We start from the raw sequence: 14,313 nt of genomic DNA, 5'->3' as shown, positions 1-14,313 counted from the left end.
TGAAGTCCATAGACAAATATCAATTACGTTTATTCGTCTTTCGACCAAAAGTAGTAATAAATTCTACCGTATATCGCGTATGTACAATGTTTTTTTAAAATTGATACTTTGTATATGGGTTGTTTGATACTTCACATTAGTTTCTAATCGTGAAAGGAACGCATCCTTCAATGACAGGTGGCGAGTTGACAGCGTATTCGGCCTCGGAAGAAATTTCGAACGTTATTTTTACCAACAATACTGCGTAAAATATAGACAAAAACATGCAACAATTAACAGTATTCATGGTAAGTTAACGTAGCATATATTATAATTTTAAGCTAACTTTTGATATGTGTTGATGTTCTTAACCTATAACGTTTTGCCGATAGGATATTGAAAGTTCACGTTCGTATATCGACGAGCTGTATTCTCCTGATGCAGCGAAAGTCGTGGAGGCCTTAGTGACGTTAAAGAACTCAGTAATAGGCAGCAACAGACAGAAGAGTTCAGTAATACAGCAAGGAGTAGTGCCGAGACTTCTGCAACTGATGTCGGACGAATCTCTTGACCCTAACATAAGATTAGAAGCCACAATCACAATAGGTAAAGTCAACAACACGCATTGTTTGTTTAAATAATTACGTATTTTATTAAGTATGCTTGAAGGTAGAGGCAAACATTGGTCTCAGTACCATGAGTACTATGACCTAACTAACAGGTGCCCTTGTAACAGTTGTCAATAAATTGTTTGTTATACTTAATTAATATTAATTATCATTATAACTCAATATAATAAAATTATTACTTTTCTAACTTAATTATCTCAAGTTTTAAAACATTTATTATCTAACCAAAATAGTTGATCAAATAATTTTCTATTATATTTTATTCAGGGTCACTAGCAAAAGGCACAGCAGAGAATGTTAGCTCGTTAGTAGAGCAGGGTACAGCTACGGCACTAGTTGAGCTCCTCAAGACAGCACCTATTGGCACAAAGTTGACAGAAGCTGGACTATGTGCATTACGGAGTGTGTTCATGCATCCACCAGCACCCATTGCGTCCCTACCTGCTGATATGAGGCTACTCACAAGGCTCACACGTAAGTTGGAGCTAATTATTTAATTTATTTTATTTTGATTCAAGTGCTTGCTTTTACATAATAAGGTGTAGGATTAAATAAAATACTCATTAAAATAGTCACATAATCAAATACTAGATCCTTTATTACCATTATGTAAAAGCTATAATTTAAATTATCATAAAATTGTTTTAATTTAAGGAGTTTTTTTATGTTCATCTCCTAACCCAAAATCAAGGACAAAATATCAGAAGTTGTAGAATGTATTTAGAATAGACAAAAGAGTGAAAGTTTTACTTAAGTACCATAGAGGTCATCTGATGGTGCTATGTTGCAATTGATTACCTCACCAACAACTACTAAAAGAAGGTTGTTAAATAGTAGGCTAGTTTAAAAGCATAGAAGTAAAGAAAAAAACGAAGTATTAGGCAATCTTTAAGGTGCATGATGAATTGCTATGCATTGTTGCACCTAAATGAAGGTTTATTTGTATGGGGATTTACACTACCTGCTTCTTCTCCCAAGTAGGTAGGTGGGTGTCCATGAGGATTCCAAGACCTAAAATGAAAAGAGCAAAAGAAGCCTAATTTGAAACCAAAGAATTTTAACATTTAAAGTTTACTTTACAATTTTGTATTTTATTTGCCATTTCTGTAAAATAATAAAATACATAAACAGCTTACTCTCATAAATCACCCAGCTACTTACATGTGTAAATAATGTACATATTATGTAAGTGCAATTTGTTACTAATTGTTACATAAACATGAAGCTGTTAGTCATATGCATGTTATATGAACTAGTTACAAGACCATGATGTTTATTGTTTGATCATGTAATACATGCAAGCATTGTTGTAATTGTAAATGTAGTGAATGAAGTGATAGTCCATGGAATATGTAATATGGAACATAAACACTATGTGGGTCTGTGCAAGTCTATGACACATAACTAGATGCTAAAATATTGACAGAAATTGGCAATTTCTTTTTGCTAAGTTGTGTTGATAAATGTGCATCTACCAACTTCTGTTTCTGACCGCACTAACTTTTATAACAATACAAAAAACGCGAAAACGTTACCCTGCATTAACTAAGTCGTATAAAAGTATGTGATAATCCAAGGTGCTAGCCACCTCCACACCAAATTCATCAAAATTGATTCAATACTTTTAGTTTGAGGAGGTAACAAACATACACACTTACTTTTCTAAGACTGACAATTACATTTCTTTATCAGAGATAGCCCGCGAAGGCTCCCCGACAGCGCGCGCGTGTGTGGTCCGCATCCTGTCCATCTGGTGTTGCGGCGCGGGCGAGCAGGAGGCGCTGTGCGCGGCCAACGCGTGCGGCGCGGCCGCCGCGCTGCTGGCCGCCACGCCCGCCGCCGCCACCGCCCTGCCCGCGCTCGACCTTCTGGCTGCGATGTGCTTCGAGAATGCCAACGTCTCGCAAGTTGCTTTGACTACTAGGTATGTAGATGTTAAATTAATAGTCCAGTAAATGGCTGTGGTTTTTTATCAGTGTTTTATGAATTGGCGTAAAATAAAGTTAGGTAAAATTTGAAATAAGTTAGACATTGAAATAAAACTACTTTTACGGGTTTTATCGCGGTTTCATTTTAAATTTTAGTTCCCGGGCAGCCTGCCCGTGACCATGATACCTGCAAAGGTGTGGAAACGTTCGTACCCGTAAAAGTAGTTTTATTTCAGTGTTTAAACCTAAGAAACCACTATAAGTTAGTCATCACAAATGTCAGAATTATTTGATGTGAGATTCAATATCAAAATAGAACACAGTATATAAGCCTGAAACTTCTAGTCAAAATATTATTAAGATCTTGATTCGACCCCATTTTCTATTTATGTTAAACTCTATTTACGAAGTCAGATGATAAGCAAAGCAAGGTGACTCCATTATCCTAAATTTGCATTTCAAAAACTTCAGTATGATTTAAAACAGTTATTCATTTGACTTTGGCAAAGTTCATTGACGACTGTCAGGTAAAGGAAGGTATTTGAATAACAAATATAGTCGGGATGACGATACTATAAATTCATTTTATTTTTTCCTTTTTTGGGTTTATATTTACATCTCTGGTGAATGAAATATCACAGTCTCACATCGGGCTATGAGAGTAATGGAATAGAGAGAGTACCTATGTTGGCACACACGTTTGTGCACAATAATATGTGCAGCGAAGCTGCGACACTCTTGTGACACTAGCCGTCGTGGCCAAAATCGTTCAGGAAATATCATCTTTTAACAAAACATTAGAAGAGATATCAATCCTATCAAATAAAATAGTGGTGGGAAAATCTAGTGATAGCTATAATATTAACATAATACGTCTACTCTAGGTAGTCTGGTCTGATACCTAATTGGATAACTGAGGATTACCTTCGATACCTCTATTGAATCAGTATATCGTATGTAAACAACTAATTTATAAGAGCTCTATCAAAGTTGTTGTATTATTAGATTTTTCTTTAGTAGGAAGGGCGAATATTACACCTCACCAACTTATGACATATTCAAAATTGCGGTTTCGCAAAAGGACAAAAATTTACTGATTAATTAAATCTTCTTTATCTTTTGATACTTGCCCATTCAACTATTCAGTGGCAGTCAAAAATGTATGTTAATATTAATTGTTAAATTGTATCTTTGTATATAGACATGGTGACAAAACAATACCAGAGCTGTTAACGACGTTGGTTTGTCGCGACAAGCCGCTGCCGGTGGCCATGGGAGCCGCGCGCTGTCTCACCTTCATGCACCGCGCGGGTGCTCTACCAGCTGATGACAACAGGTAAGCGCAAATGTCGACTGATTTCAATAATCAATTAGCTAGAAAAATAAATAAAGATGAAATTCAAAAGTAATGATGTTAAAATCTCGCTAACGATCAGTAGGTAAAAATATATTTAAAATGTCTCCCGCACTGTAGAATTTAGTCTGGGAATAGCTGAGTCGTAGATAATCAACTAAAATTCATAATTTTCTATATAATTAATCTTTATAATGTACATTGTACTTACCACGTAACAGCTACCGAACCGTGTAAAATGCAGATCAGTAAACATGTTTTTGTTATCATAAAACATAGCTAAACAAAGGATTTAAGAACATAAAATCTATTTACTATGTAAATAATCTGTTTGTAGGAAGTTCAGAATATTGCTTAGGTCAAATGTTATCATTTGATCATATAATAAGTAGTTATATTACGTATTAGTAACACCCGTTTTACTCTAGATAAGAAATTAATAAACTGGGTAAACTGATCATATTCATCGTACATTTAATTTGGTATTAATCTTCTTTTCAACCTTTATTTTTTTGTAGCTTATTATGGCATCTATAAAACACGCCAATATTTTATGTAATATAATATTATACTCTTTATAAAAACACGAGTCCCTTAAAATATACACTGCACGATTTGACAACTGTTTTAATACAACCACCGCTACATACGGCGCGAAATGAAGTGTTGTATCACTTCCACAAATACAAAATCCGAACTATTCCCTATTAAGAAGTGAGACAGCTTATACATGACGATACTGTATTGGTTGCAGAGTGGTGTTCGGCGCGCTGCCGTGCCTGGCCCGGCTCTGCACCAAGGAGATGCCGGAAGACATCCGCGCGTCCGCCGCCGAGACCTTAGCTTACTTAGCAGAGGTATGCTCTACAGTTGCCTCATGTAAGGGAACATGTTATTCATGAATACAGTAGTCCAAGAACAACACTGCAATCATGCTATCGTCGGTTAAATACCAAAGTTTAGAGGTTCATTTTGGTGATGCGAGGAATTTCATGCGAGTACAATACATTGCGGAGCCGCGCAGGTCTGGTATTACATGTGATGTATCATCACGGGCAATGTATAGCAATAAGCGCGATGTTTCTTGTACCATCTTACTAAGCTTTTAATTAATTTTGTTACTCGTCGACGACGTTGGGTGCTCTTATTGGTTGATAGTCTGCTCTGACTCACCTCGAACATCAATCATACAGTTTTAGGAAAAAGTAAGAATTTACTGGTGTAATGTGAACCAAAAGTTGAGTTCAATTTGCGAATAACACAAGTTACAGATCACGTTTTCTAAATATAAAATTTTACAATTTGTAGGTAGACACATCGCTCCAAAGGCTAGCAGCGATATCGAATCACCTTATGACGTCACTAGCGGATATCGTCAACTGTCAGTCGCCGGCCGCTAAGCAGGGCGCGTTCAAATGTTTCGCGTCGCTCGGAGCCAACGATGAAGATATTCGCAAGAGGATCATCGAGACACACGGACTTATGGTGCATGTGGTCAATGGAATGAACAACCCTGAGGCTTCGGTAAGAAATAAACTGTGTACATACCTATATAATAGTAAAACAAACCATTTTTTGACTGGTTTATTAAGGATTTTGATTGGGTATGAACTGTATGAAGTAATGTTTATCTGCATATCTTGTAGGGTTTAACAGTTTAAAAAGAGTATTTTTTAATGCACACCAAATGAGTACAAAATTCAACAGATGGCTGTTGAATTTTGTACTCATTCGGTGTGCAACCGTCTATGTATGGACATAGACGGTAGTACACGGTGCCAAATCTATTTGCGTGCCGTCATCTTGTAATATAAAATATTCATCTTTAAGATAGTAAAAGCCACACAAATATTATATACCTACCGTATATTAACAAGCAATTTTATTCTGCAGGTAAGATTAGCGGCTGTCAGGTGCTTACACTCCCTGTCAAGATCAGTACAGCAATTACGAACGACTTTTCAGGTAAATTATCTTCTTAGGTACTACAACTAATTTTTAAAGTAATGATTGCAGCCCTGAAGAAGAGACGCCTCTCTATGGGATGGTTGCCACTCTGGACACAATATACTTCGGAATGTCTTCGAATTGTATTTATTAATATTGTTATAACTGTCTTAGCGGCCTTGCGGTAAAGTTATCTTTAAACTCCAGTCCGTTGTGAGCGAGTTTGATCAATGCCCAAAACCTTACCCACACGGGAAGCGGCCTGTGCCCAGCAATTATGAAGTCCAGCAGTGGGACGTATATTCCCCGTCTTATAATATCTATTATTATTTCTACAGGACCATGCAGTTTGGAAGCCTCTCATGCAGTTGCTAAACGACTCTCCCGGAACAGAACTTCTTACAGTCGGATCATCGACGCTCTGCAATTTACTACTCGAGTTCTCACCAGCCAAAGAGCCAATGTTGGACCAAGGTTTGTTGCAAACTAAATTGGTGCATTTACAATACTCGTATTTGGCAATTTATTGGTCTATATTCTACAGGTGCAGTTGAAATGCTTTGCAGTTTGACGAAGAGGCCCGAAGCTGCTTTGAGATTGAACGGAATATGGGCGCTAATGAATATGGCTTTCCAGGTATAAGTATCAGTATAATTCCATCGTTTTAATTAAGGGTGACAAAATTCAGGTTTTAATTTAACAGCACTTTTTCTACAATATATGAACACACCAAAACAGATTGTACTAGATGTAATTTTAATCGTTTCAGTTAGACTTGTAAAACCTGTGGCCGAATATTATCCATATAAATTTATATGAATAATAAAATAAATAGAACTTTAATTGTTTAATTGTTGAATTAAAATGTTCCCAGGCTGAACAAAAAGTGAAGCAGCGCATCCTATGCTGCCTAGGCACCGAACAGATGTTCAGGTTGCTCGGCGACAGCGACACACAAGTCATCATGAAGACGCTTGGCTTGTTGCGGAACCTCCTGTCCACAAGGCATCATATAGACGCCATCATGAGCGAGTACTCTTCACAAGTTATGCAGGTATGAGGTTGATAGCCGAGTGGTTGCAGTCGCCATGAAGAAACCCTCTGAACGCGACATGTCGCGGGTTCGATCCCCGCAGTAATTGTGTGATCCGCGTATGCTTGTCCTGAGTCAAGTCACATGCACAAAGACTGTCTTTGAATGTTTGTGACTCCCTCCGCGACATAAGGTTTAATTTACTTAATTCGGGAGCTGTTTTTTGTTAAATGTGTTGTGTGGTTTCTATTATACTAATACATCCATAATCTTTGATGGAAATAAATTCGTAATAATTGGTTAAAGGAATCATTATGCACTTCAAAGCAGGAGATTTATTAGCTGGTGCTGCCCCACTGTTTGGTTAAGTTCTCGGATTCGAAATGTGTATTATGAGTTTTGAATTATGCATTTGCGAATGCTAAGCCAGGTTTTACATGGCTTATTAATGCGGTAAAATCGATACATTTTTGTTAATTTAGATATTTTTCCATCCATTCTTAAAATTTACTTACCAAAAATATCAACATTTCTATAATAAATTCTTCTCTCAACACTCACCAGGCTGTCATAGTGGTACTAGAAGGTTCATACCCAGCGGAGGTGAAGGAACAGGCGCTCTGCATACTCGGCAACATTGGGGACGGCGAAAAGGCCAAGGATCTCATCATGGCCAACGAAGATGTCTTGAGGAAACTAGTTGATTACCTGGTAAGATACTTATTTAAAATATATAAATGTGTAGTTTGTGTTAAATGCTTTGCAAGAATTATTTCCAATTTAATATGCTGGAGTGTCGAGCGCTACTGATCTTTGGAGAATTACATAAAGGGCTGAAAGCAGTTAAGAAATTTTAGTATCTATCAGCAAAACTAATATTTCATAGCAGAAACACAAGCCATTTGAAGTCTTTACTACCTGGAATATGAAGGATGACGGGGAATTTATTACATAGTATTGGATACCTATTTTTCTGTAGTATTTGTGCCGCAAACATAATTCTTTCTTTTAAAACGGTTGCCGCATTCAAGAATTTAATCTTTGTGTCGCACGGGATTCACAAACATACAATTCACATGCACAAAGACACCCAAAAATTATTATGACACTATATTATAGTAAAGATAAAGTCGGAGTCTAATATTAATTAATATCTGATTGATGGAAAATAGTTTTTTACTTTTTGAAGGGCCGTCTAGCCGAGTGGTTGAGGTCACCACTTCAAACCCACTTTTCGAGTCGTGTCACGGGTTCGATCTCCGCATACGACAAGAATTTTTATGTTATCCACGAATGCTTGTTCTGAGTCTGGGTGTCTTTGTGTATATAATTTGTACGTTTGTAAGCTCTCCGCACCACAGAGATTAAATTACTTACTGAGAGAGTCGTTTTTTTTTTAAACAGCTGTTATTTATCAAAATTGTTCACTTGGCTGTCGCTAGGAAAAAAGAAGCGAAATCAACCCAAGTAACTGAAAAAATATTTTGGAATGAATAAAAGGTGTGATTATGAGATGAGATTATGAGAATTCATATATAAATAAAAGTTACTTCTGTAATGAATAAAATAATGCAATAATTGCGAATGTTGTGTTCTGTGTTTTATTATTTGGAAGTAAGAACAATTATGTATTTTGAACAAAAATATTGCATTATACAGTCATAATAAAATTCAATATCAAATCACATTGTAGGTAGCTTGTATTCCTAATGCTTACAAAAAATCGTAGATAGTATGAGTGTGTGATGATGATGTTGTGTCGCTTTGTGTATTCGTATTGTCTGTTATGTACCGTCGTGCATTGCTGTAGTAGATTGCTAATTAGTGATTGGATGTAGCACGGAGTGTGGCTAATGGCGATAAAATCGTGCCAAGCAAAATTAGTCCGTGTTATCTTGATACAATATGTAAAAAAGATGATTTAGTGAATGATAAATCATATAATACATAACAAAAATGAATGAGTGAATGGTAAATAAGGGCAATTCATTATTAGTTTGAGCAGTAAATCCTGCACCTTAACGCAACCCTACCCATCAGTTGTAATACAACTAATTAAACATACTATGTCACTTTTTGTTGAAATGAATGATTATTCATTAATGCAAAAATGATTGCAATGATAATGGGATGTTGGCCCTAGGTCCAGGCATCCGAACAGTCCTGGGGGCCGACATCCACCGAGTACGTGTCGAGAGCGATTCAGTGGGCGATTGACGAGGCGGCGGAAGGTATGTGACTATGAACAGAGGTGAACGAATGAACGAATGAGTGAAGAAACTTTATAAGAGTACTTAAAGATTATGTTTAGGGTAATGCTCGCTGATAGAGAGTGAATAAACAATGATGAATGAAGATTGTGTGAATGTTTTGTTTTAGGGCGAGCTTTAGCGTTGTAAGATAAATTATTATTGCTTTGCAAAGTATATGAAGACTCGCAATTTTAAAGCAAACCGTTTCATAGACAAAACTGTCTAATTTCTACAAAAACTTTTTGACGATAAGTCTGGCGATTGTCGGCTCTTCTTTTAAGAATACCGGCGCGCTCATTAACAACAAAATAGTAACGGCCATACAAATTTAGATTTTAAAAAGTAATTGCAGATGGCGAGCGTAAAAATATCTCGATTGTGTATAACGAAGGGTGTCGATCATTTATTCTTAAAGGATTGCCAAAAAAAGAAATGGGCTTGAAATCTGGTTTTGTGCAATTGTAACGTGACTATCGTTTGTTATGTTGTGTTGTTGTAACGATGTGTTGTGGGCGCAGGCGCACCCGGAGAGCAAGCTGCAGGAGGCGGCGCTGTTCGTGGCGGGCAACCTGGTGTGGCGCGGCGAGGCGGGCGCGGCCGCGCGCCAGGCGCGCCTCGCGGACCTCGGCGTGCTGCGCGCGCTCAAGCTGCTGCGCGCAAGGCACGACGCCGCGCATCTGCACGACAAGTCAGTACACTACCGACCTGGCTTGGAAATTACCGTCATCAAATTAAAAGACATATTCTCACGATAGTCATAATTAAAATAAAAGATCATTCGTAATAGTTTTATTTAGAAATGTATAAATATGTTTATATTATATATTTTCAATAACCAGTATGTTGTGATTACCAACCAGAAACAATATTTCCAACACGTTGTCCGGCCAGCCATTCCTCAGTGCTTAGCTAATACACAACCGCACAAACTATAGGATATTTGTCTGTCGTTTCGTTTGTCCGTCAGACAGATTACTAAAAAAAATGCATACGTATTTCACATTTTATCACAATATTAAAAAGTAAGGAAAATAAAAAGCATTTAAGTATGTTAGTGGGGGCTAAAAACTTGCACTTGCTGGTATTAAGCGTGCTGGTAAGTGACGTCACGCGAGATTTTAAAACACTGTATCCAATATTTTTTAGAAATCTACGGACTGAACAGTCTTTTTTGTCAAATAACCTATTTGAAACAAGCTCTTTATCGAAAATGTTTTCTTTTGTTTCAGAGTGAAGACGGCTCTGGCTCAGTTTAGTGAGTTCACATAATATCACAAGAAAGGTCACAGACACAAACGTATGAGAAGAAAGTGACTTTTAGCTATAGTAACGCTTGTGATTCAGTCGAACGACGACAGTGAGTTAACCAGTCATAAAACTTGATATTATCATACTACGTGTAGATCTAAGTATTTAATTGTACATACATTCTAAGTTCACAAATTGTTATATCGACGAGGAGTGTTATTGAATTTATTTATTTTTTAATTTATCCTGTTGACGTCATCATTCATTAATTGTAACTGTATATTTCATGTACCACGTGTAATTGTATATTGTGTGATTGTAACATTTTGACGAGTATCTCTCCAAAGAAATCGATACGCGTTTCCAACGACAGAGGTGCTAAACCCCTCGCAAAATGAATATTTTTGTGAAATTAGCAAAATGTAGTTAAACTACAATAGTGTAATTTAGTTAGTTGTTGATATTACGGGCGTTTTATATGCGTATGTATATTTAAATCATGTTTAGTGGTATCTGTCGTCCGGCAGTGGATACCATGGTTTTTACTTTTTGGACTAGATGTAATTTATAGAGTATTTGTTATAATAAAATTAATATGTTGAATAAAAATCGCTTAATACAATTTGATGTATTTACGAATCGTTTTGATCTTTAAATAATTGTATCTGTAGAAAAATCTTAAGTGTTGCCGCAATAAAAATAAAGTTACCTTCATTGTTGCCATTTTATAGGCTTTTACAAATTTATTATCAAATCATTTGTTGTTTATTTAAAAGCGAAATAATATTTACGCTTAAAATATATTTACTAGTACAGTGTAATTAAAAAAATATATAGTTGGCTGCGCCTTATTTAAAAACAGCCATTAGCTAGAATATTAGTCAAATAAATAATAACTTATATGTATCCACAGTCGGACTGTCGTGAAGGAATTTAAAACGAAAGTACGGACACGATATTTCGTATTCTAATATAATTTTGTAAAACAAATTGTAACTTAGCGTACTTTCGTCAGGAATGAGTCTCATAACCGATATAACAACGGTAGCTTTTGATAACGCAATGATTGTATGTAGATAAACTAAATATATGACTATACCTTCGCAGTTATTGCTTGTGAGCTATATTTTATTAAATTAATGTAATTGTTGCCAACGCTGGGTATGTATCTTCCAATTTAAACGTTTTTTGACATAATTTGGTGGAGCTTCGAAACGAGCGGGGATCGGTGGTTAATAACCTTATGAGATTTGCAATTATACTTTATATGACGTAGGTAAATATATCAAATCTAAATGGCCTTATACATGCTTTTGATGTACCCTCGAAATTGTAACCTGCTTTGTTGTATAATAATAATTATTTACCATTGTCATAATAAGTTGTAAATATTTTGTAAAACTAGGCAATGAGACTTAAATGTATAATGGGTTCGTGGATAGATTAGTTAAGAATTATTTTAGTGATCTTGGGTCCTATCGACACGTCTTGAGGTAATATTATTGTGGTTGTGGAAGAGGGATGGCGCTCTACATGTAGTTCTCTGTCACGCTCCCACAACCGACGTAACCGTAGGCCTCCCGTTCCCCGTGAATTTCGTAGCCGTGACGTATCAGTTAGACTGATAAATAAAATGTTACATTGATGTTTCTGATAAATTTATATGCTATCTATATTGATAACTGTACTACTTAATTTGCATAATTCATTTACGCTCTGCGTAAGTTTTAGACACGGGTAAATAGTATAGTTATGATTTGAAATCGGAAATCGAAAATTTAGAAATCCCTAATGCTTACTGGAAATTAGAAAATTAAGTTGACGGAGCTATTTAAAGTAGCTTAAGGAACATTTTTGCTCATTTGATTATGTATATTTTTTATTTTTTTCGTCGGTGTTATAAATTATAATTGGATGTATTATTTTGGTACTTGTATTGGTATAATTTGGAGTATGTAATTGCTTCTTCAATGTTTACAAAGTTGTTTTCACACTTGGTTGTTTGCTGTGAGTTGTTTTAATGTGGCGTAAACTCTTGTTTATAGCTGATCGGAATGTGTGCTAATGAGCTATGGAGATATATTAACCTTCTACTAAGATTGTTCTATCTGAAGGTTTATTTAGACGAGGTGAGAAGTATTGCGGTTGTTGCTAGGAGAAAGATGCCGCTATACGCTTTGTATGTATGTTATCACACTTCCACAACTGCAATAATAACGATGAAGTGTCGAAAGGTCCTTGTATCAAAAGGGATATGTCGGCAACATCTCGCGCGATAATTCTCGCCTCGTCTTAATGAGAATGATCTTATATATGATAACTGTTTTACGTAGACCAAGTTTCATATACAAAAGTTATATGAATTTTAAATTGTAATTGTTAAGGTAAATGTGTTCGATGAAAGACAAGACTAAGGATCAATCATCGATCCTCGTTAGGCTTTGTTGATCATATGTTTTATTATTGAAATTGATGTTACATTTCTTGTAAATCAAAATGATGTGTACTAATTATTGTTACGACATATATTGTTGAATGCGATTTATTTATTAGCATGGAAGCAAACAAGTGTGAAATGTTAATTTTCATTTTGACGTTTTGTTTTTCAAGCAAATTATGTTCAAATGACTGATAGATTAGGCTGATTCTGTGACGAGTATATCTATTATTTCAATGAATAATTCGCTTACCCACCCTTTCTCATTTCCCTGTATAGTTCTGTTTATTGTTCTCTAACTAAGATTATTTTTATTTTCGCTAATATTTTGACATCGCGAGTCCTGAAATGTAATATAATATTATTTATGACAAGTTACGTTTTTCATGTTAATATGAAGATAATGCAAAAACTACTATTGTTGTTTTATTTACTCTAAAAGTGCTTTACGCACTCACCTATACAAAAAGGCCATCGGCAGAGTACCTATCCATTTTCAGAAAAATCATTCAGAATTAAAAAATATTAAAATACAGGTTACTTTGATGAAAGTTAGAGACATCCATTAAAACCCTATAAATATTGTTAAAACGTAACTAAAACACCAACGATAACCCCTATTCCAAAACAACATCACTTAACTATACAAAGCCCCCACCCTACAATAACATACACTTGCATTATCCTTTATCGACTGACCACAGACTAAAAGACGCGGGAAAACAGAAAACATGTTTCCATTTTCCCGCCATTCGATAATTGAGCGTTGCAAGGAGGCCAACGTCACGTAGTTTCTATTTCGACCGAACCCACGTAAATTACCGTGCACGCACAGGTTACCCCACTCTATTTATTTAATGCTCGCACGTAAATACGCTCGGCTTGTTACTTTGTTTATTTTCCCGTCAACCCCTGTTTCCTTGGAATGTGAATTAGATATTTCTTTACAATCAGGAATTATGTAATTGGGTTTGTGATTGCGATGTGCCTTTATGAGTTGGGTAATATTTGTACAGTGTTTAATGCATTCATATGGTATTTACGTGGTGTACATTCGATAGATGAGAATTAACAGACATGTAACTTATTACTAAAGTACAAGTTTATGACAGATTGAGTGACTAGGCAAAAAACTAATAGAAGATTTAAAAAATTGTTCGTTTTGACAATAGCTGCAACAAAAATCTGTAAATTCAATACCATTCAGTAAAACAGACTTTATTGATTACTTTTAAAGTAAAACTTGGTATCGGGCTTAAAGTTTTGCTGCTTTTGTTCACTAATGGAAATGAAAAAGTTAGTTTTACTTTTTCAGTTTTGTTCAGCTGTAGGTATAACTGGAACATATTAATTGGTTTTCTGGATAGAGAGGTGTTCGTTAGAAAGTCAGTGAAACGCGCAAAAAGTTTAATTAGAGATTTCACTGAATTCAGTTTTCTGAGGGCTGCCTTGGAGTTTTATCTAAGTTTACGGGTTGAAGGTTTTAATTGAAAGGGGCTTTCGTAG

At 35.8% G+C, this 14,313-nt stretch overlaps 1 protein-coding gene across 2 annotated transcripts; it reads left to right on the top strand.

Moving 5' to 3' along the window:
- The first annotated feature begins 51 nt into the window (after positions 1-51).
- Positions 52-13,222, top strand: LOC113498001 (armadillo repeat-containing protein 8-like). 2 transcript variants are annotated; one of them, XM_026877863.1, is made up of 15 exons: positions 52-287; positions 372-585; positions 876-1,082; positions 2,301-2,532; positions 3,738-3,872; positions 4,645-4,747; positions 5,199-5,414; positions 5,784-5,855; positions 6,176-6,311; positions 6,382-6,473; positions 6,712-6,891; positions 7,435-7,581; positions 9,014-9,101; positions 9,641-9,810; positions 10,352-13,222. In XM_026877863.1, exons 1-15 carry the CDS (start codon positions 264-266, stop codon positions 10,376-10,378), a joined length of 2,043 nt encoding a protein of 680 aa, XP_026733664.1. In that variant the 5' UTR covers positions 52-263; the 3' UTR covers positions 10,379-13,222. The 2 variants fall into 2 exon arrangements, with proteins under 2 accessions (XP_026733664.1, XP_026733665.1); XM_026877864.1 differs by lacking the exon at positions 9,014-9,101 and having other exon boundaries at positions 53-287.
- Positions 13,223-14,313: the final 1,091 nt, after the last annotated feature.

Source organism: Trichoplusia ni, chromosome 10, assembly GCF_003590095.1.
Source record: "Trichoplusia ni isolate ovarian cell line Hi5 chromosome 10, tn1, whole genome shotgun sequence".
Taxonomy (NCBI): domain Eukaryota; kingdom Metazoa; phylum Arthropoda; class Insecta; order Lepidoptera; family Noctuidae; genus Trichoplusia; species Trichoplusia ni.
The sequence above is the reverse complement of the archived record's forward strand: the minus strand, read 5'-3'. Positions and strand labels throughout refer to the sequence as shown.

Excerpts from the sequence above, each read along its gene's own strand:
- LOC113498001 (XM_026877863.1), top strand. The coding sequence starts at position 264 with ATGCAACAATTAACAGTATTCATG. Across the intron at positions 3,873-4,644 it reads CTACCAGCTGATGACAACAG|AGTGGTGTTCGGCGCGCTGC; the intron begins GTAAGCGCAAAT and ends TATTGGTTGCAG. Across the intron at positions 7,582-9,013 it reads GGAAACTAGTTGATTACCTG|GTCCAGGCATCCGAACAGTC; the intron begins GTAAGATACTTA and ends TGTTGGCCCTAG.